At 39.2% G+C, this 22,684-nt stretch overlaps 1 protein-coding gene across 1 annotated transcript in view; it reads left to right on the top strand.

The window, feature by feature from the left end:
• Window positions 1–17,107, top strand: part of PPA1 (inorganic pyrophosphatase 1) — a 34,279-nt gene extending 17,172 nt beyond the window's left edge. Inside the window, exons 4-11 of the mRNA XM_028109631.1 lie at window positions 332–451; window positions 2,385–2,471; window positions 2,957–3,083; window positions 8,725–8,852; window positions 9,163–9,248; window positions 14,990–15,059; window positions 16,085–16,127; window positions 16,755–17,107. Of these exons, the coding sequence (XP_027965432.1) occupies window positions 332–451; window positions 2,385–2,471; window positions 2,957–3,083; window positions 8,725–8,852; window positions 9,163–9,248; window positions 14,990–15,059; window positions 16,085–16,127; window positions 16,755–16,786 (693 nt within the window). The 3' untranslated portion in view covers window positions 16,787–17,107. The remainder of the gene's footprint in view (window positions 1–331; window positions 452–2,384; window positions 2,472–2,956; window positions 3,084–8,724; window positions 8,853–9,162; window positions 9,249–14,989; window positions 15,060–16,084; window positions 16,128–16,754) is intronic.
• The last annotated feature ends 5,577 nt before the right edge of the window (window positions 17,108–22,684 follow it).

Genomic DNA, 22,684 nt, shown 5'->3' on the forward strand with positions numbered 1-22,684 from the left:
TTAAGTTGGATAATATTTATTTTGCCCTTTAATAAAAACCTTAAAACATTTATCAGTGTTAGGATTTACTCCAGGTAATTTTAGTTTTTGCTTTCTGGAATAAGTAAATGTTTTTTTGTTTGGTTTTTTCCCTTCTGTATACCTCAAATAAGTTTTCCACTTAAAGGCTGATTATGTAAAAACTTTTAATCAAATCATAAAAATGTTGGAGTTAAAGTAAGTCATTAAAGTGGAATTAGGGGATGTGCATTCCATAATTCATTTCCTCAAATTCTTATTTGAATAGTATTTTATATCCAAATATAAAATGATTTGAAATTTTTTATTTCAGATAGCTACGAAGGACCCTTTAAACCCAATTAAACAAGATGTGAAAAAAGGAAAACTCCGTTATGTTGCAAATTTGTTCCCTTATAAAGGATATATCTGGAACTATGGTGCCATCCCCCAGGTATGTCTCTGTGTGACTGCTCAGAATGTAGTTTTCATCTTATAAAAAAATAACCTACTACTATTAGTGAAAAACATTTAAACACATGCAGAAATTTTTTGCTATAGTAGATTTTAACAACATAAGAGTAATTAATTTAATACTGCCTTGAGCAACTTATCTTCAAGATAAACTAAAAGATAAATGTTTACAATGTTTAAATTCACATTTGAAAGTTTGTTCTTTTCTGAAATCTTTATTTTTCTATATGGTCTGGTTATAAAGCACACACATGGTTCCTTTGCAGAATGAGTGGCAAACCTATTATGGAGAGACTGTATAGCCTAGTGGTTGAAAGCACTGATTTTTGGCACCACTTCCCAAGTCTGCCATTTGCCAGCTCGCCTAACTTGCCCTTCTTCCTTGCCGACACCTATGTCCCCAAGATATTACTAGCACTTAGCTCTTATGGCTATTGAACCTAACACATGTAAGCTTTTATGTTGGGAGTCCTGATTTCTTCTTAATGCCAGTCTTTTTTGTGGTAAAGTAGTAAGTGGGGTTCTGTTTTCCTAAGCAGCCAACACTTTGAGGAGGGAGGATGTCCGCATTGTTTACCAATTTATCCCCAGCACCATGCCAGTGTGTATAGTAGGTTCTTATTTAGTATTTGAATGAAGAGTCACTAGAATCATGTCTATTATGAGTAAATGATGGGTATTTAATTCTGGTTTAGCAGGCTAATGCCTGTGGTACTTAAGATTTTTACATGAAAAATATTCAATTTTACTTTTTTCCCTGTTGATAAATTGTTTTTATTAACCATTAAGTCTATTGAGTGGGCTCTACTGTAAAACAATCTGTAAGTTACCAAAACATATATCAAACTCCTCGAGCTTGTTAGGTAATCACAGAGTCGTTTGTCTGCCTTAATTATAGCACTTCACTTTGTACTTCAGTTGATTTAGTAGTTAGCCTCAAAATATTATCCCTTTGGGAAAACACTGCTGAAAGACTTATTCTTCTGGAGGTTGGAGTTGGCTTTGTTGCATCCAGTCTTCCTTTATGCCCCTTCACTTTTATGTTTTTGCCTTTACTCCAGCTGAGTAGGCAGACAAATCTGACAATTAAGTTCTAGACGGGGGGAGAACTAGAACATTAGCTACATTTTAAACTTGCAGTTGAGCACAGGCCAGCTGTTCCTTTGTGAGGTGCTTTACAAGGACTCAGGAAATAAAGCCAGCAATTGAAAGCTCCAGAAAATCCTGATTAAACTTTTCAGTCTTGGCTCCTGGGCAGTGACGACACTTTTGCCACCAGAACATTTCATTTCCATGTTAGTACTATTGTCTACCTACCTTTGTTTTGGAAATTCATTCTAAGGAAAATCTAGTTAGTAGGAGATAGTGAGCATGAAGAGTTCATCAAACACACTTTACTTTTAATGTATTTTTTACATAAATATTTGGTTTTGCATTTGTGTTTGCATGTTGTCTCAGCTATTAGGTGGTTGGTTTTTGTTTGTTTTGTGCAGGATCATTATTGGTAGTGTGGCTGGCTCGGTAGAGCACGGGACTCTTGATCTCAGGGTAGGGAGTTCGAGCCCCCCACATTGGGTGTAGAGATTACTAAAAATAAAATAAATAAATAAATAAACTTTAAAAAAAGAAAGAAGATCATTCTCTGTTTTAAAGCTTAAAGTTAGTTTAATGTATGTAACATAGCATATTTAGCATAATAGAACCCCAGCATTTAATTACAATTATTGTGTCTAGTGAAGATTCTTAGATGTGAATAAAGAATTTCTTAAAGATGAGAAGAAATAGCTGAAGATTCATATTTTTGCAGAAAGATTTATGGGATGTGACCTTTTAATGTCAAACACAATCCACGTTGTCAGTAGCATGTGTAGGAGTGATATACTCTCAGCCTTATTATTGTTATTACTCTTTAGACTTGGGAAGACCCAGGACACAATGACAAACACACTGGCTGTTGTGGTGACAATGACCCCATTGATGTGTGTGAAATTGGAAGTAAGGTAATGGGCTCTGAAATATTTTTCTATAGTGTCAAGATGATAGCCATGAGGTATACAAAGTTCATCCTTTAAAAAATACTGTGAATAAAATATATGAGTATTAGCAAAATAATGATGTTTCTTTGATAAATTAAAAGCTTCTAGTTCATCTAAGCATTTGTATACATTTAAATATGAGTTTGAAACATTATGGAGGATTTATTCTTTGGCACAATCAGTGACAGTTCAAAAAATATGAATTATCCTGAACCATGCTACTGCTTTTCTTAGGGCCTATAAGTAATAAGGGTACCTATTTTCAATTTTGATGGGACTGGCAGGGATTTGCTTGCTTAGCTTTTTTTAAAAATTGCTCAAAGGAACAATCTTAAGGTAAGTTTGCAGAAACTTGGCATTTTCCGTATTTCCTGTTATCTGCCAAGTAAAACTTTTCTTCCAAAGGTTCATTCTGTAGTATTGTCCTAACTGTGGTTATTGACTCTCAGGTATGTGCAAGAGGTGAAATAATTAGGGTGAAAGTTCTGGGCATACTGGCTATGATCGATGAAGGGGAAACTGACTGGAAAGTCATTGCCATTAATGTGGATGATCCTGATGCAGCCAATTACAATGGTAAGGAAATCTGAAGATCTGATCTATATCTAAATCTTATGCACCACCAAACTTAACCTATAATGACAGAATTGCCTTCAGTAAGCAATAAGGAATAAGCCCATGCCTTCAAACTGTTCAAGAATGGAGAAGCAGAACATTCGACCAAAGCATTACTTCACATAGTGAACTTCCTAGTAAATAACTAAACTTTCTCCTTCATTCCAGGAAAGAAAAAAACTGGTAGTTTGTGTTGACTGTTTTCTCTCTTTCTTCTATACATACTGGCATTCACTTGCTCTATTGATTTATTTAAAAATATTCTTTATTGAGATATGATCTGCATACCATAAAATTTGCTGTTTTAAAGTGTACAATTCTCTGATTTCTCATATATTCACTCAGTTGTGCAACTGTCACCACTATCTCATTCCAGAACATGTTCCCCACCCTAAGAGGAAGCCCCATAGCTATTAGCAGTCACTGCCTGTTCCCACTTCCCGCTGTCCCTGGCAACCATGAATCTATTGTGTGTCTTTATGGACTTGCCTGTTCTGAACATTTCGCACTAGTGGGATCCTATGATAATGTGTCTGTCTGGCTTCTTTCACGTAGCATCATGTTTTCAGGGCTCATTTACCTCGTAACACGTATTCCCCACCCCCACTTAACACAAAATTCACCATTTTAACAATTTTAAAGTGTACAGTTTGGTGGCATTTAGTACATTCACAAGGTTGCGTGACCATCACCACTGTCTAGTTTCAGGACATTTCATCACTCCAAAGGAAAACACTACCTCTAAGTGGTCACTCCCTAGTCCCTGCTCTTCCCAGGCCCTGGCAACCATTAATCTGCTGTCTGTCTCCATGGATTTCCCTATCCTGGATATTTCATAAACGTGGAATTTCATATACATGGGGCTTTTTGTGTCTGGTTTCTTTTACTTAGCATAATGCCTAGGTGCATCCATGTTATAGCACGTATCAGCCATCCTTCCTTTTTATTGGATGGATGAATTCTATCCATTGCATGGATCTATGCCACATTTTGTTTATCCATTCATCTGTTGATGGACATTTGGGTTGTTTTTCGCTATTAGGAATAATGCTGCTGCTCTGAACATTCCTGAACAAGTTTATGTGGACATATGCTTTTAATCCTCTCAGATACAGATACTTAAGTGAGTCATATGGGGACTCTCATGTTTAGCCTTTTCTGGAATGGCCAAACTCTTCCAAAGCAGCTGCACCATTTTACAGTCCTGCCACCGGCCATCAGTGTTCCGATTTCTCTACTTCCTTGCCCACTTGTTACCTTTTTTTTTTTTTTATAGCCATTGTAGTGGTATGTTTTATTGTTGGGTTGTAGGAGTTCTTTATGTATTCTGGATACTAGACCTTCAAGATACATGATTTACCTGTATTTTCTTCCATTTTGTAGATTGTCCAGACCTTCAAGATACATGATTTACCTATATTTTCTTCCATTTTGTAGATTGTCCTTTAATTTTCTTAATGAAAGCACTCAAGTTTTCCATTTTTGCGTAGTCTAATTTATCAATTTTTCTTCTGTTTCTTCTACTTTTGGTGTCATCTAAGAAACCATTACCTCTAGTCCAAAGTTCACAAAGGTTTACACTTAACGTTTCTTTCTAAGAGTTTTATAAATTTAGCTCTCACATTTAGGGCCTTGGTCTGTTTTATGTTAATTTTTGTATATGGTATGAAGTGGGAGGTCAGCATCATTCTTTTGGATATGGACATCTACTTGTCCCAGCACCATTTGTTGAAAAGACTATTCTTTTCCCCCATTGAATTGTGTTGGCATTATTATTGAGAATCAGTTGGCCATAAATGTATGGGTTAGTGCTATAATTTGATTGTCTGAGTCCTTTTTGAAAAAGAAATGTTTATACCTTGTAACTCTTGTCTTGTTATCATGACTATTTTTATATTAATCATGACTCTAGTTAATGATCGAATCCATTTTAGTTATTGACTTGGTCTTCTTTTGCCTGTCTGAAATGGGTCTCACTGGACTAAAATCAAGGTGTCAGCAGGATTGTGTTCCTTCTGGAGGCTCTAAGAAATATTTTTTCCTTGCATTTTCTAGCTTCTAAAGGCTGCCCACATTCCTTGATTCATGTCCCCACTTAAAAGGCAGCAATTCCAAGGCAAGTCTTTATCACGTCTTCTCCCTGACTCTTCTGCCCTCCTCTTCCACATAAAGACCTTGAAGATTAAGTCCAGCATTATCTCCGAGTTTCAAGATCAGCTGATTAGTAACCTTAATTCCATCTGCAACCTTCATTCCCTCTTCCCATGTAACATGACATACTCACAGGTTTTGGGAATTAGGATATGGACATCTTTGGGGACAGTCCTCTGCTCACCGCGAATGGTGACACTGTAATGGTGGATATATGATACTATGCATTTTTCAAAACCTGTAGAATTTTATAGTAGCAGAAGAAAGCCACACCCCTTCCAAAGTTGTCTACCTCCTAATCCCCAGAAACTCTGAATAGGTTACTTTACATGGCAGATGGATTTTCAGATGTGATTAAGGTTAGGTCCCTGAGATGGAGTGAGTATCCTGTATTATCCAGATGGGTCCCGTTTAATCTCATGAGTCCTTGAAGGCAGACAACCTTTCTCAGCTATAGCCAGAAGGAGATGTGATAGCAGAAGAGTCAGAGAGAGGCAGAAAGAGAGAAGGATAAAGAGAGACTGACTTTTTGTTTCAGATAGTTCCGTATTGTTAAAATATTGTACAGTGAGAATGCATTCATTCTATTTGTTTATACCCCTCGACAATGATTCTCGTGATCAATGTGTCCATTTTCCCGTGTGCTGCTTACATAAGAGCACAGGCACTAAGTGACATGCTCTGGCCACAGTTAGGGAAGCCACACCTGTCATCATGTCAGTGGCATTTTGCTAGGGTATCATTTCCCTGCAGTAGAGGCTATTAGAAGCCTGAAAACCTTCTCTGGGTGGCTGGCCCCGTGGTGCAAGTAATATGCAGCTTTCCCACAATGTCAACCCAAGACAGTGTCTGTCTGCCATTCATTACTGGAGTTCCTAGATGGAGAGAACTTTTGACTGGCCACAACTTTGGGAGAGATACACACAGAGCCCTGGAAGAGGACTGCAGCAACCAGGTTGGACACATTGATCCTCTTTGTCATTGTGGGGCCCACGGTAGCCAGATCGCCTTGTTGCTTTATGGGAACCGGTGAATGTGAGCCTGGGGTTCACGCACGCTACACCACCAGTGCTGCCTGGCTGATTAGGAAAGCCAAACCCAGGAGGGAACGGCACGGAACTGGTGCTGTCTTTGGTAGGATTTTGATGTGGCATTAGGAGGCAGAGCGCTCTGTAGCTCTGCAGACCACTGGCTTTGTCTTTGTGTACACAGCATGCAAGATGAGGAACAAAAGTTGACTGGGTTCTTTTTTTCCTATCTTTTCTTTTCTGGGTCTGGTGTTCAGGGTTCCCCAGTCTAGATCCAGCATACCTTTCAAGGTCCTGTTCACAATTAGAGAGTTGATCAGCTCCTATAGTTTTCCAGGCTATGGTATAATACAAAAATAAATTTGGTCTTTGTCTCTAGTTCCTGGCAAAGAACTTCCTGGAATTTCCTGATTTCCTGAGTGTGTCTGAGTGTATTTTGTTATTCATTATGAGCCTTTCTCTTCAAACCTGAGTTTCTGCTAATGACTTAGGTGGGGCTCCTAGCTGGCCTCAGATTGGAGCTGGTCATCAAAGACCAAGTGATTAGAGGGTAGGAATTTTCAGCCCCACCCACCGGACTCTGGGACTGGGAGGGGAGACTGGAGATTGAGCTCTCCAAGCCTCTGGAATGATGACATTTGGAGCACTTCTGAGTTGGTGAACACGTGGGAGGTGCTGAGAGAATGGCACACCCACCCTGAGCGCGCCTGGAAGCTCTGCACCCACACCCCCCCCCCCCAGCCCCCAACACCTGCCCTGTGCATGTCTTCCATTTGGCTGTTCCTGAGTTGTATACTTTATAATAAACCAGTAAACATAAGTAAAGGGTTTTCCTGAGTTCTGGGAGTCATTCTAGCAAATTAAACCTGAGGAGGGAGTCCTGTGAGCCCTCGAAACCACTGGTGTCTGAAGTGGGGTCAGTCTTGTGGGACTGAGCCCTTTCACTTGGAACTGAATGCTGGCCCCAGGTAGAGGTTGTCAGGTGGATTGAATTGGACACCCAGTTGCTGTTGGTACCTGGAGAACTAGAGAGTTGGTTGTTGGTGTTGGAAAATGCCCACACTTGAATTTCAGATTTCTGGATTTTCAAATTTTGGCATCAGGTGACACGTTTTGTGTTAATTATAAGTTCCTTGAAATTTATCAGTGTTTAAACATTTCCCAGTTCACTTCGTAAACTTTCAGTACTTTTGGTGGTACTATGATAACAGAATGCATGATATTCTTTAACTGCACAGATTATAAATTAGACTTAAGCAAAGTCTATAAAATTTAAATGCGCTTCTGTTGTTGAATGTACTCCTCCTTCCAGTAGTACTTTTCTTGATTGGTTTTTTAACCCTTGTTTCTTCTGTTTGCTTGCATTGAACAGCAGTTTGGTCATTTGAAGTTTAGCTTGAGGACTTTGAGGCTAGGCATTGTTGATGGCTATACAGAAACCTTGAAAAGTTTTTAAAATTTTAATTTTTTAAACAAATTTTAAAAAGATTTTATATATTTATTTTGAGAGAGCGCACATGACAGCCAGCACGAGTGGGAGGCGGGGCAGGGGAGAGAGAGAATCTCAAGCAGACTCCCTTGCTGAGCGCAGAGCCCTACGAGGGGCTGAATCCCATGACCCTGAGACCATGACCAGAGCCGAAATCAAGAGTCAGACAACTTAAAAAAAAAAAAAAAAAGAGTCAGACAATTGAGGTGCCTGAGTAGCTCAGTCGGTTGGGTGTCTGCCTTCGGTGCAGGTCATGATCCCGGGGTCCTGGGATCGAGCCCCATGTTGGGCTCCCTGCTCAGTGGGGGAGCCTGCTTCTCCCTTTGCCTGCCGCTCTGCCTACTTGTGCGCTCGCTCTCTGTCAAATAAATAAATAAAATCTTTAAAAAAAAAGGTCAGACACTTAACTGACTGAGCCACCCAGATGCCCTGAAACGTTTTTTTTAAACAGGACACTTTTCTGTTGGCCAGAACTAGAGCATTGTGATATAGAATGCCTATCCTATAGAGCGTGAGAAGTCTAGTCTTGTTTAATATATCACCCATCAATGGATTTCAGTGTAATCCATTTTTCTTGTCTTTGGTAATTGGGGTGTGTACCTCTGAATATAGCCTCAGGCTGTCTTTTTTAGAATCTTCTGCCCTTCTCATAGACTTTATCCAACCTTGCCAAACTAGTTCTTTCATTATGTAGCCCCCAGTCGTTTCTCCCTCCCCTCTTATAATAGAAATTATTGTATTGATTCTTCCCTTAATAAAGTCATAGATGATTTCCTTTTCATGTGTATGTGCTCTCTTTCAACAAGGTGGTTAGCTCTGTTATCTTTTACTTTTTTGATAATCCATTCCATAGCTCTCTCAAGGTATGTACTTGAGATTTTTATTGCATGAATAATTACATATGCATCTTACAATCTGCTTATTCTCTTCTTAGATATTAATGATGTCAAGCGGCTGAAACCTGGCTACCTGGAAGCTACTGTGGACTGGTTTAGAAGGTACAAGGTTCCTGACGGAAAACCAGAAAACCAGTTTGCTTTCAATGCAGGATTTAAAGATAAGGTAATGCATCATTTAGAAGTGTAGCTTTAAGCCTGTTTGTATTGAAACTAATTTAACTAGATTGGGTTTTTTGTTTTTTTTTTTTTAATTTAACTATATTGTTACCATTTAAAGACTATACAATCATAAAACAAATGTTTAAAGACATAAGTAAGACAGCCTTGATATTGATTTATTCATTTAAATTTTCTCTTCCGTTTTTGACACAAGGAAGTGAATTCAGAAAAGACAAATCAGTCTTTGGGAAAATGTTGATAATAAGGAAAGAACACTTATCTGTCATTGTAATGCATATCTCTTCAAATTATAGGATTTTGCAATTGATATTATTAAAAGCACTCATGACCATTGGAGAGCGTTAGTGACAAAGAAAACCGACGGAAAGGGAATCAGTTGGTAAGCAGTAACTCTCCTCTGCATGTTTAACGCAAAAAGCAGACCAGTTTGCTCCAAAGGTTTTAATGACATAAGCACACTGTATCATTACATTCCCTTAGAAAAGAGAGAACGGGTTTTGTCAGTCAGTCCTAAAGGGAGTGGGAAGGTAGATATGTAAGCATCTGAAAAGTACTCATAAGATACTCTGAACAAGTACAAACTAAAACTATAAAGGGGGCAGTGAGATCAGAGCTTTGTGAGGGTAATTGGAAAGGCTTCGTAACATCGGGGTGCTCAGAATGTAGTGAGTAAAATAATTTTGAGTGCAAGAGTTTTTCTCTGATATAAATATAGAAGATGCATTGCAGCTTAACCAGTATCTACCATGGACACAAAATTTATTACTGCTAATAATTATAGCTTACATTTATCGAGCAGTTAAATATTTGCCAAGCATGTAACAGAGATGCAGGGGGGTTGCCTGGGTGGCTCACTTGGTTAAACGGCCAACTCTGGATTTCTGCTCAGGTCATGATGTTGGGGTGGTGAGATCGAGCCCTGCATCAGGCTCTGCACTCAGCTGGGAAACAAACAGAAGAAAAAGTGAGCAGTTTTACATTTGTGTGAAAATGTACAATACTGTTTTCCTGAAAGTTTGATATTGAAGGAGAAAGTCAAATCACTCAGTCCTTTAGAGTTTGGTAGGCCCAAACATGTATTAGTTTATAACAAAGTATTACAGATGAATGGTTTTGGACCCACTGGCTGTTTAGGAAGAAAACAGGCTAGATCCCTACCTTGCTCCATATACTCCTTACCAGGGATGCACCCTGGCAACCATCACCATGTTCTGGCTGTTCTGTTTTGTTTTTAAGAGGTGCTGTGCCCAGGCAGGTGCCTAAGAGCGCCCCTCAGAAGCAGCTCAGCACATTTTCTTACAGTTAGCTTCTCTACACCCTTATGTTAATTGGGTGCAGCCTGTTGGTGGTTGAGTTTACAGCCTTTGTTTTACATCAGTATTTAATGCCAGACACATAAATTTTGATGTGAAAAATTCTAGAAAAAGTAGAAGTGAATTTCTTTAACTTTTTTTTTTTTTAAAGATTTTATTTATTTGAGAGAGAGCATGAGCAGAGGGAGAAGCAGGCTCCCCCCTGAGCAGGGAAGCCCGACAAGGGGCTCCATCCCAGGACCCTGAGATCCATCTCCTGAGCCAAAAGTGGCCCGCTTAACTGACTGAGCCACCCAGGCGCCCCTAAGTGAATTTCTTTATTAGCAGGGAAGGCCTTTCTAAACAGAGCACAAACTCAAAATCCATACAAGAAAGGTTTACTTGTGATATTTTTATGTATCAGGAGACAATTTTTCCCAGTTCTTTTTTTTTAAACAAAATACAATGAAGAGCTAAATTCTTTAATATATAAATAGCTTGTTCAAGTTGGTAAGATAAACAACTCAATAGATGGAGAAAAAAGGTAGGAGAAGGAAATTTACATAAAGGAAGCTGTATAGTCTCATAATTTAAAATGCGATTCAGCAAGATAATGATATCACCCATTACATTTGTAAAAATTAAAAAAAAACTCAGATGATAGCTAGGGATACCAAGAACATACATATGTAGCTGTTGAGTGTATAAATGGGTATACCTTTGTGAAGGGCAATTTGACAGGATCCAATAGAAAAATTAAAATTGCATGTATTTCTTCACACCACCACTGCTAGGAATATATCCATAGTTCGCCAAGATCCATGTATAAGGATGTTCATTATGTCATTTATAATAGCAAAATGTTAGGAAAAAATGTAATGGTTAAGTATATCTATATACTAGAACATGTGCCAGTATATGGCACATTAAAAGAATATCTGTATAATTGATATGGAATGATACCCAAAATAAAGGGAGAAAAGCAAAGTTCCTAGTAGTGTATTTAATATGATCCTATTTATGCAAGATAAACACCCCCCCTACACACACACATAATACCAGCATCTATGTATTTATATCTAAATTTTTTTAGGAGGGGGGAAGAACTATAAATTATAATTGCCTTTGAGGACAACCATCTGGAGAGGAGAGGAAGGCTTTCATTTTACGACTTTCTGAATTTTCTAACTATATATATGTGTGTGTGTGTGTATGTGTATCATATTCATTTTTTTAAATGTCAAAAGTTGGCAGTAAGATTTTTTTCTGAGTATGGGAAAACCCTAATGTATAAAAATAATTCTCAGGGATCTTCTGTTCTGTGAGTCAGGATAATGTCCTATAAAGTGAAAACACTGTCTTTTCACAAACAGAAGAAAAAGTGAGCAGTTATACATTTGTGTGAAAATGCACAATCATAAGACATTGCTTTTAAGTTCTCAATTTTTGTGGTGTCTTATTTCTATAGAAATGACCTCAATGCATGTTAAGTAACAGATAACTGCAGATATTTCCTTGTTCATTTTAGATCATTTCTCATCATACCCATGTTATACTAGTACTATAATAATGAATATATAGGAAATTTTGAACTTATGGATAAACAAAAACAAAGCCTATATTTTTAAAAAATCCTTCTTATCAGTTTTTCCATAGATATTCCTATTAACATTTAGAGTGTGTTTTTTTTTTTTGCAGTTGTATGTGTAATACTTTAAAAAATAATTAGGATTATATTGCATGTATAATTTGTTTTATGATTTTTAATTTTTTAAATTTATTTTTTAAAACGATTTTTATTTATTTATTTGACAGAGAGAGAGAGCACAAGCAGGGGGAATGGCAGGCAGAGGAAGGGGGAGAAGCAGGCTCCCCGCTGAGCAGAGAGCCCACCTCAGGGCTTGATCCCAGGACCCTGGGATCATGACCTGAGCCAAAGGCAGATGCTTAACCTACTGAGCTACCAGGTGCCCCATGTTTGATGATTTTTTAAACATTTAACACTATAAGTATTTCCTCATATCATTAAAAATATTTTTATAATATTATGTAATATTCCATCTCTGTATAATATCCCACCTCCTAGATACACCATTTTTAATCATCCCCATTGCTGGACATTTTGGGTTACTTTCAGCTTTTCATTCTTATCAATGGTGAGATGGCGTATATTGAACATTTATAGATCATTGTTTAAATCTGTTTGAATTCTGAGAGGTAGAACTTCTCTATCAAAGCACATGGACTTTTTAAAAGGTTTGGGGACAGTTTATCAGTGTATTTTCCAGAAATGTTTCTCCAAGAACCAAGTGTTGCTCCCGCTAGGCCATTTATCTCAGATGCTTCACCAGCACTGACAGGAACTGATAGGATTTTTTGCTTTTGTCTAATTTGGAAAGATATGTTTCTCATTTTAATTTGCATTTCTTAGTTATTTCAGTGAGAATTACAGGGCATTCAGTCCTTAGATTTCTAAATTTGAACTTGTTTAGGTACTTGAATAAAATTGGCAACAAGAATAATTATACCTTGGCAAAATAAAGAGAATATTTAATACAGGTGAGAAAGCTTTCCACTGAATCAAACTTGAATTTCATCTGGTCTACCATCTTCAACTTTCAAAAAATTATTTTCCATTGGGGTATAATTGACATAATATTATGTTAGTTTCAGGTATATAGTGTAATGATTCGATATTTGTATATATTGCAAAATGATCACCATAAGTCCAATTAACACCCATCACCACACATAATTACAACATTTTTTTCTTGATATCAGAACTTTAAAGATCCACTTTCCTAGCTACTTTCCAAATATGCAATATGGTATTATTAATTATAGTTACCATGCTTGTACATTACATACACATGACTTAGTTGTAACCGCAAATTGGTACCTTTGACCACCTTCACCATCCACCCTTCACCTCACCTCAGGTAACCACCAGTATGTTCTCTATATCCATGAACTTGGTTTTGTTTTTTGTTTTTTTAGATTCCACATATAAGTGAGATCATACGATACATCGCCTTTTCTGTGTGACTTACTTCATTTAGCATAATGCCCTCAAGTTCCAGCTATGTTGTCACAAATGGCAAGATTTCATTCTCTTTTATGGCTAATATTCCATTGTGTATATATACTACATTTACTACATTTCTTCATCCATTCATTCATTGGTGGACCTTTAGGTTGTGTCCATGTCTTGTTGTAAATCAGGCTGCAGTGAACATGAGGGTGCATATATGTTTTCTATTTCATGTTTTCGCTTTCTTCAGGTAAATACTTGAAGTAGAATTGCTGGATCATAGGGTGTAGTTCTTTTTTTAATTTTTTGAGGACCCTTCCTACTGTTTTCTGTAGTGGCTACTCCAGTTTGCATTTCCACCAACAGTGCACAAGGGCTTCATTGTTTTCTACATCCTACTGACATTTGTTATTTCTTACCTTGTTGATACTAGCCATTCTAACAGGTGTGAGGGGACATCTCACTGTGGTTTTGATTTGCATTTCCCTGTTGATGAGCGCTGTTGATCACCTTTTCATGTACCTGTTGGTCATCTGGATGTCTTTTTTGGAGAATTTCCTATCCAGTCCTCTTACCCATTTTTTAATCAGATTGTTTGTTTGCTATTGTTTTATGAGTTCTTTATATATTTTAGATCTTAACCCCTTATCAGATATATGCTTTGCAGATATTTTCTCCCATTTAGTAGGTTGCCTTTTCATTTTATTGATGGTTCCCTTTGCTCCGCCGAAGCTTTTTAGTTTGATATGGTCCCACTTGTTTATTTTTGCTTTTGCCTTTGCCTTTTGGATAAATCCAAAAATTTATCCCCAAGACTGATGTCAAGGAGCTTACTGCCTATGTTTTCTTCTAGGAGTTTTATGGTTTCAGGTCTTTTATTCAAGTCTCACCTATTTTGATTTAATATTTGTGTACTATATAAGATAGTGGTCCAGTTTCATTCTTTTGCGTGTGGCTGTCCAGTTTTTCCAACCGTTTACTGAAGAGACTGTCCTTTTCTCATTGTATATTCTTGGCTTCTTTATCGTAAATTAATTGACCTTATATGAATGGGTTTTATTTCTGGGCTCTCTATCTTGTTCCTTTGATCTGTATCTGTTTTTATGCCAATACCATACTGTTCTGATTACTGTGGCATGAAATCAGGAAGTATGAGGCCTCCAGCTTTGCTCTTATTTCTCAAAATTGTTTTGGCTATTCAGGGTCTTTTGTGACTTCACACAAATTTTAGGTTTGTCCTGTTTCTGTGAAAAAATGCCACTGAATTTTGATAGGGATTGCATGGAATCTGTGGATTGCTTTGGGTAGTATGGATATTTTGACCATATTAATTCTTCCAGTCCATGACCATGGACTCTTTCCATTTATTTGTGTCTTCCTCAGTCTCTTTTTATTAGTGTCTTATAGTTTTCAGTGTACACATCTTTCCCACCCAAATTGGGGTGCCTGGCTGGCTCAATCAGAGCATGCGACTCTTCATCTCAGGGTCGTGAATTTGAGCCCCACGTTGGACATGGAGATTACTTTAAAAAAATTTATTCCTAGGTATTTTATTCTTTTTGATGTAACTGTAAATGTTATTATTTTCTTTAATTTTTCTTTCTGATTATTATTAGTGTATGGAAAATACAGCAGATTTTTGTATATATTGATTTTGTATCCTACAACTTGAGTGAACTTGAGATTCAAGTAAACCAAACTTGAATCTCATCTGGCCTACCATCTCTGTTGCTTTTTAACTCTGAAGAGACAAGTTTTGTTACTATGACTCATGACTACTTTTGTTTTATTTAATAGCATGAATACTACAGTTTCTGAGAGCCCCTTCAAGTGTGATCCCGATGCTGCCAAAGCTATTGTGGATGCTGTATGTAAAAGTTTTCCTTGAAAAAGAACATACTTGGTGGCTAAAAAAAAATGATGCCAATGGGGAGGGAAAGTACTTCTTTCAACAGATATTGGAGTTCCCTTATGCATATTATTGTGTGAAGTCTTGAAATTATAAACCATGAACACACACAAGTGGACGTTTGACTGAAGGGAGAAGCTGAGAAGGGTCCTAGTCAACTCTAAATGGGAAAATAGTACAATTGTAACAATCAAAATGATTCCAGAAGGTAGCGACTAATCCAAATCCTGTGTGCCTATCATAAGCCCTTCTTCCAAAAGAATTAATGGGAACTTACTTGACTTCGTTTTAGCAAGGACTAAGAAAGTGGTCAGTTTTCAGGCACCATGCAGGAGTGGTTCATAACCCTAGAAAAGACTTCCTCGTGAGGTAGTAAACTATTCATGAAAGAAGTAATTTTGGCTTTGTATTATTTTTAATTATTTGATTTGGGTTAACCAAAAGACTGAAATAGATAATCTTAAATTATTCTCATTTACTATATTAAATAAGGAAAAGAATATGAAGTCTTTTTATTGCATTGTAAGTGGGGTGTAGTCCAAGGAAAAATAATTTAACCATGAAGCCAGTACATTTAGATTTGTCTTTATATATGAATCCCGACAAAGTTGAGGTGAATGAGAAAAATTGGAAGGGAAAAACCACTGGTTAACAGTCATAACTTTTCAGTGAGAACACTCTGCCTACTTTTTATGTATATGTGTGTGTATATATAAATTTCATTATATATGCATCAATCACTTATTTCAAACAACATTTCTTTTTATTTATCCTCCTGTGTGCAATCAAAAGCTAAGGGCCTGAATTTGTTTTTTGGCAGTAGAGTGAACCTTGCCTTGTTCCTATATATTATAAATTATTTTTAGAACCTAAAAATTGGGGAAGTTACTATCTGTTCATATTCTTTTAGATTTTTGTGTTGGTATACTTTTTAAATTTTTTTTTCTGGAATTAGACTAATACATTTTAATATTTTATTTTAGTTACCACCACCATGCGAATCTGCCTGCACAGTACCAACAGATGGTAAGATCTATATTCTAGTAAAATTACACTAAACATTGTGTGTATGTGTGGGAAAATTGTATCTGTATCTACAGATTTATCTTACACACCACATCCACAGAGAAAGAGAAGGAAGGGAAGAAGAAACATTTTTAGAGTTCCGTAATGCATGCGGGAAGAAAGATGGCTGTTAACGCCACCCTTCACGCCAACCCCCATCACAGCAGTTTCCAAACCATGACCCGCTGTTCTCCTCTGGGTTCCGGGTAGATGCCTCATGGATGTTGGAGCACGTGGGGCTCTGGATCCCCCCTCTGGCCACCAGCTGCTGCACCCAGAAAACAGCTTTCTCCCCCTTTACATTGAGAATTCTCTGTAAGGTTCTTTGGTGAGAATCACATGTTTATTGATTAGTATCAAGAGTGAGAAAGCCCAGAAGAAAACACTGTGATAAATTACCTGTTTTTGCTGTAGTGAAACTTCAGGTGTAAGTTTGTTTTAAGGTAATCTATGGTAGGATACATTAAAGCAAGTATGGTATTCTTTTATATTTGGTTATATTTGGGTGTATTTTGATTCTTTTTTTATTATTTTTAATTTTGATTCTTAATAGAGATTCTAATTTGGTTTTCTTTTCTCTGAATGCAGTGGATAAGTGGTTCCATCACCAGAAAAACTAATGAATATTCTGTGGAATACAAGCTGATATTGCTGCATCTTATTCATCTGGAGTATTAGATGCAAAAGTAGTAGCTTTTCAAAGCTTTAAATTCATAGAACTAATCTAACTAAAGCAAATTCTGCTGCAACCAATATATTCAGAATGTTCTGCATCTAAAAGCATTTTTCATATCTCAACTAAGATAACTGTTAGTACATGTTTCAATATCAAAGCAGTTGTAATTTGGAAGTCATTTGTGAATAAATGTGCAAGACGAGTGCATGTTGGATGTATATGTTTACTATGTGTTAGAAAATAAAATTATTTTGCTGGAACTTCATTTATAGTATTTTTACTTTACTCTGAAGCCTGATGTTACCAAGTGGGCATGGGTGCTGTTTGGTGTTTGTTTTCTATCAATTTCCTAATTATTAGACTAAAACTGACTTTATTTTTAGGAACCTGAGAATGAAATACCTTATGTTTAAAGTAGTCTTGATGCTATATTCTTTTTTTTTTCCTAAAGATTTTATTTATTTGACAGAGAGAGACACAGCGAGAGAGGGAACACAAGCAGGGGGAGTGGGAGAGGGAGAAGCAGGCTTCCCGCCAAGCAGGGAGCCCGATGCGGGACTTGATCCCAGGACCCTGGGATCATGACCTGAGCCGACAGCAGACGCTTAACCGACTGAGCCACCCAGGCGCCCCTTGATGCTATATTCTTACTAATTCCTAGCTCATGCTCTCCTCTCTCTCGTTCTCTCTCTCCCTCTCAAATAAGTAAAATCTTAAAAAAAAATTAAAAAAAAAAAGAGGGTCGCCTGCGTAGCTCAGTTGGTTGGGCGACTGCCTTCGGCTCAGGTCATGATCCTGGAGTCCCAGGATCGAGTCCTGCATCGGGCTCCCTGCTCAGCGGGGAGTCTGCTTCTCCCTCTGACCCTCTCATGCTCTCTCTCTGTATCATTCTCTCTCAAAGAAATAAATAAAATCTTTAAAAAAAATAAAAAATTTTAAAAAAAGGTTTTATTTCTTTGAGAGAGTGAGAGCACAGGTGGGGGGAGGGGCAGAGGGAGAGGGAGATGCAGACTTCCCGCTGAGCGGGGAGCCCGATGCAGGGCTCCATCCCAGGACCTTGAGATCATGACCTGAGCCGAAGGCAGACGCCTAACTGACTGAGCCACCCAGGCGCCCCAAAACACTGAACAGTGCTAACAACACATCCCGTGTTGTCCGTGGGTCCGTAGGCTTTGTTTTGTTTCTCCAGTCTATCTTCCCTCTGTTTCAGACTGGGTGAGTTGTGTTGTTGTGTCCTAGAGCTCATGGAGCCTGTCCTCTGTCATCTCCACGTTGACAGTGAACCTACCCAGCAGGTGGTGTTATTATGGAACAAGTTACTGTATTTTTAGTTCTATAGTTTCCATTCAGTTCTTTCTTATAATTTCTATTTCTTTGCCGAGGTTTTCTATTTTTTAACTTATTTCAAGGGAATTTCTAATTGACAGTCTTAACTGCAGTTTTAAGATGGCTGCTTTAAAATCCTTGTCAAGATTCATCACCGTGTTGGCGTCCATTATCTTTTTTCACTCAACTTGTGATTTTCTTCGTTCACAGTATGATGGGTTAGTTGTGTCCTAGACATTTTGTGTATTATGGTCCTATGTAAATCCTGTATTTTAGCAGGCATCCCCACTGAGGGCTGGTGCATGGGGCTCGGCTTACTTTGTGGACCGTGGTTTCAATGGCGGTTTAATTTTCAGCACTTCGCACTGTTACTCTGGTATGTTTGGTTTTCTCTAGTGCCTTTGGGGCTTCTGTTGGTTCCTGCAGGTGCTGCCTCAAGGTGCTGGTGGGCATCTCTTGGGGGGAGGGTGTGTGGCTCCCCCAACTGGTCCTCCCAGCCCACCCTACTGAGCTAGTGCCCTGGGTGGGGGAGGAGAGTCTTGCTTTAGGCTGCAGAGATAAAGAGGCTTCCTGGACTAGTCCCCTGCAATAGCTAGGTTTCTCCCGTGGGCTCAGCCTGCCCACCCACCTCTAGGGGGAAAGGGGGAGTCTGTGTGGAAGGAGAATACCTCCCTGGTGGCTTATTCCTGGCTGGACTCCCAGTGATCCCCCTTGCCAGCTGGTGTCATACCACCAGACAGACTCCCATTCTCTAAGGGGGAGGAATGAGCCTACCTGGCCTGCCTTCCATTGCTAGGTCAAGGGTTGGGAAGGACTCTCCCATGGGTGGTAGGACACACATGCCCCTGCCACTGTTCTCTCTGGTCCTGGTCCCAAACCAGCTTGCCACTTGATCAAAATCACAGTTTTCCTTTGGTTGTCTCTCGCCATTTCCAGGGTTTGTAGCTGTGCTTAGCCATGAAGAGCAGGCAAAAATGGGTCTATGCCATCTTGTCTGGACCAGAATCAGAAATGTCAGCATTCAGATTTTAGAATATTTCTCTTACTCCCTTTGTAAGTCTATTTTTAAACGTTGCCTCAGTCACAGTCGTATGTGATTTCTGAAGGTGATTTATTTGTCAGGATGAGAAATAGATTTTGTAATGAAAGATTATACAATGTGCAGGACTTCCTAAGAATTGGTACAATAGTTAGGAATCAGTCATCAAAGTTTTTGCTACATTTCAATGCAGTAAATGATTGTATTTTTTCCTGTGGACTTGGAAGTCAAATCTGACTCTATCACCATAGTTAAATTACTTAACCTACGGGTTGAGCTTTAGTTTTTCCATCTGTAAGATGGTCATGAAGCCATCCACACCGGGTGGAAGGAATGTAGGTGAAGGACTTCCCTGGTGCCAGGGTCATAGGAGAGGCTCGGTGGAGGCTGATTGTTCATAACTGTAATCTCAACAACAGTGAGTGTGATCAGTGCGTTTTTCCAGGTAAGAGAACCTGAAACATTGGCCCAGCTGTGTAAAAGGGTCTGATTGAGAACTCCCACTGGAAATGCAATTCATTTTTACCATCACGGAGCCTAGGCGTGCGTGTGCTGTAGCTGTAAAGCAGTTATGTCCTATCTGATCCGCATACTTGCTCTGCAAGGGCTTAAATTGTGCTTTTGCACAGAATGTTCTTTACCTTGAGAAAGAGCTGCCCCTACTGCTTTCTGGGAGTCTGGGCAGAAGGGAATTTGCTTTTACATGGACAAGAATGCTGTGCAAATCGCTTCATGGTAGGCAAGTATTTATTAAAGAATTATAAACTGGAATCCGTTACCACATAGTTCATTGTTCCCTCTGTCGGTCTTTGGAATCTTTCCTTTCGTTATTACAAAACCTTTAACAGAAAATATTCACCAGAAGTAAGATTAAGCAATGAAAATCACAAGGTTATGTGGCAATCTGAATTTAAAAAGGAGCCTGAGATCAATTTGGCAGTCTCTGTCAAAATTTTAAACTCACACTTACCCTTTGAGTCAGCAATTCTGCTCTGAGAATTCATTCCAGTTGACAAAAGAATAGTCAACCAAGCGCACAGGGTATGGAAGCTTTGTTTGGTGCAGCAAAACCTGGAAAAATACCTAATTGTCCAGTTGAGAAGTGGCTAAATATGTTCTCAGTACCATGTAGCAGTTCAAGAATAAAGTCACTGCATGGGCTGATCCAGAAAAGATTCAAAATATCCAAGTGATAGTTGTACTCTGTAGCAGCCAACTGTGGCTGGTGGGCCAAATCCCGCCTGCTGCCTGTCTGGCAACTGAAGCTGCCCTGGAACACAGCCACACCCATTCATTTGCGAATTGTTGTGGCTGCCTTCAAGCTACAATGGACAGTTTGGTAGTTGGGACAGAGACCATATGGCCGGCAAAGCCGAAAATATTTACTGTTCACTGTTCAACATGTTACTGAAAACATTTGCTAATCCCTGCTCTATCCTATGATCCTATTTGTGTTTTTCACAAAGTGAGCATGGGGGAAAAGAGATATATTAGTGGATATGCTTGTAAGGGCATAGAAAATTTCTGGGAACAAACAAAACCAACCACAGTTAACAAGGATTATCTTAAGGGGTGGGAACGTAGAGATAAGCGTGGAAAAGGCAGGGTCCGCAAGGCAGCCTCTCTCCCTGTGGTCCTTGAGCCACCAGCACTGAATCACCTGAGACAGTTATAAAAAATAAAGAATTAAAGACATACAATATATATAATATACATATTATATATGATAGATAACATATATAGATAACATGATAGATATAGATAATTTTATTTATATTTTATTTTATATATATACATATATATATAATATATACATATATCCTACTGAATTAGAACTGGGAGGGGCTAGGCCCTGAAATCTAATTTTGAACCAGTTCCCCTCAGGTAATTCTAACATGCCTCGATGTTTGAAACCACTGCCCTAGTCATAAATCTCCTAAATTAGTGAAAGAGTTCTTGGCAAGTTGTAATATAATTAGCGTGCGAAAATCAGCCAACAACTACCACAGCAACAGTAGCAACAAAAATTGCTCCCATTTGGGGGGGCACCTGGCAGGCTCAATCAATAGAGCATGTGTCTTTTGATCTCAGGGTTGTGAGTTTGAGCCCCACATTGGGTGCAGGGATTACTTAAAAAAAATTTTTTTTTTTAAATAGCTCCCATTTGTGAGTACTTACTAAATAAGTATCAGGCCCTGTTCTATATGCTTTATGTACTTCATCACATTTAATTTACTTGCAACATGGAACTAGGGAGGCCATGTGACCTGCCTGAGGTCTCTAAGTGTCTTGGGCCCGGCCCTTTGCGAAGGGCTGGAATGTGACACTATCCCAGCCCCATGGCTCTCCCCAGTGCCAAGCTGGTCTCCTCTTTCACCTGGCAAGCCACATAATACTGGCTGCACTTTGTCAGGGGTTCTCAAGAGACTCACGGGCTGGGTCCCCTTCCATGCACAACTTCCATTCTTGGGAAATAAGGGGCTTGACCTGAGTGCCCCAGAAGGCCTCTTCAGCTGACACCCGCACCTCCACCTTAGAGCAGTAGTGTGGATGTTCCAGTGGGGCGTGCGGCTTCTCACTGCTGCCCCCATGCACCTGGGCCATCCTGCCCTGTCCTGCCCCCCTGCTCCCTCCCTGCGGAGGCGGATGGCATTGCTGTCCCACATTCCTGCTTCAAGTCTACTTCCCTAGCATCCCTGTCTCTCCTCTTAGCTCGTTAAAATACACTGCGAGCATGGAGCTGGGATCCCTAAACAGCCTGCCAGCTCCTCACAGGCAGAGGCCACATTTATGCCTTGTCACCCAGCACAGCACTGAGTCCATAGTGGGAGTTCAGTAACAACCTGATGCTTCTCGGAATGCCTTTGCAAACAGAAACAACAGCATCATTGTACAACTCAAGTTCATAGCCAGCAGCTGGTGCCTGCCCGCTTCCACAGAGGGTCTGAGAGGGCACCATCATGGAGTGATGCATGACCTTCCACACGGAGGCTCCAGCACCCCCTGGGGACGCAGCCCGTGCCCAGGGGCCCTAAAGCCACAGCGCAGACTCTGTGCAGGGACATGCGGCTTCTATTGTACTGGAGGGTGAATAATCACAAGGTTATTCATAGGTTCAAAGACACAGACATGCTGTGGTTTTTGAATGTAGGCTTTCCAGGCATTTTGAAGAGAAACATGCTATTGCAGGGTAATTTGCTATCTGTGGCTTCCATCCTAGGGCTTTGGCACCAGATCCCTGGAGCCAAAGCTGATTCTCCTCTGGTCTTGGAGTAAATTCAGAGGCAGTTTATGGAGCACTGTAGGAAAGAGCTCCGTGCCACCAGTCCTGAGTCATGAGTTCTGGCTCTGACTCTGTGTGACATCGGGCAGATCTTTTTACTTCTCAGTGTCCGCATTTTGTGTAATAAAGTAGTCCACTCGTACCTTGAGCATCTATTTTAACATGGAAGGTATCATGTCTTTATGACACTGCTA

This window comes from Eumetopias jubatus, unplaced genomic scaffold (genome assembly GCF_037043125.1).
Source record: "Eumetopias jubatus isolate StellerSeaLion01/CBP00866 unplaced genomic scaffold, mEumJub1_p1.0 scaffold_17, whole genome shotgun sequence".
Taxonomy (NCBI): domain Eukaryota; kingdom Metazoa; phylum Chordata; class Mammalia; order Carnivora; family Otariidae; genus Eumetopias; species Eumetopias jubatus.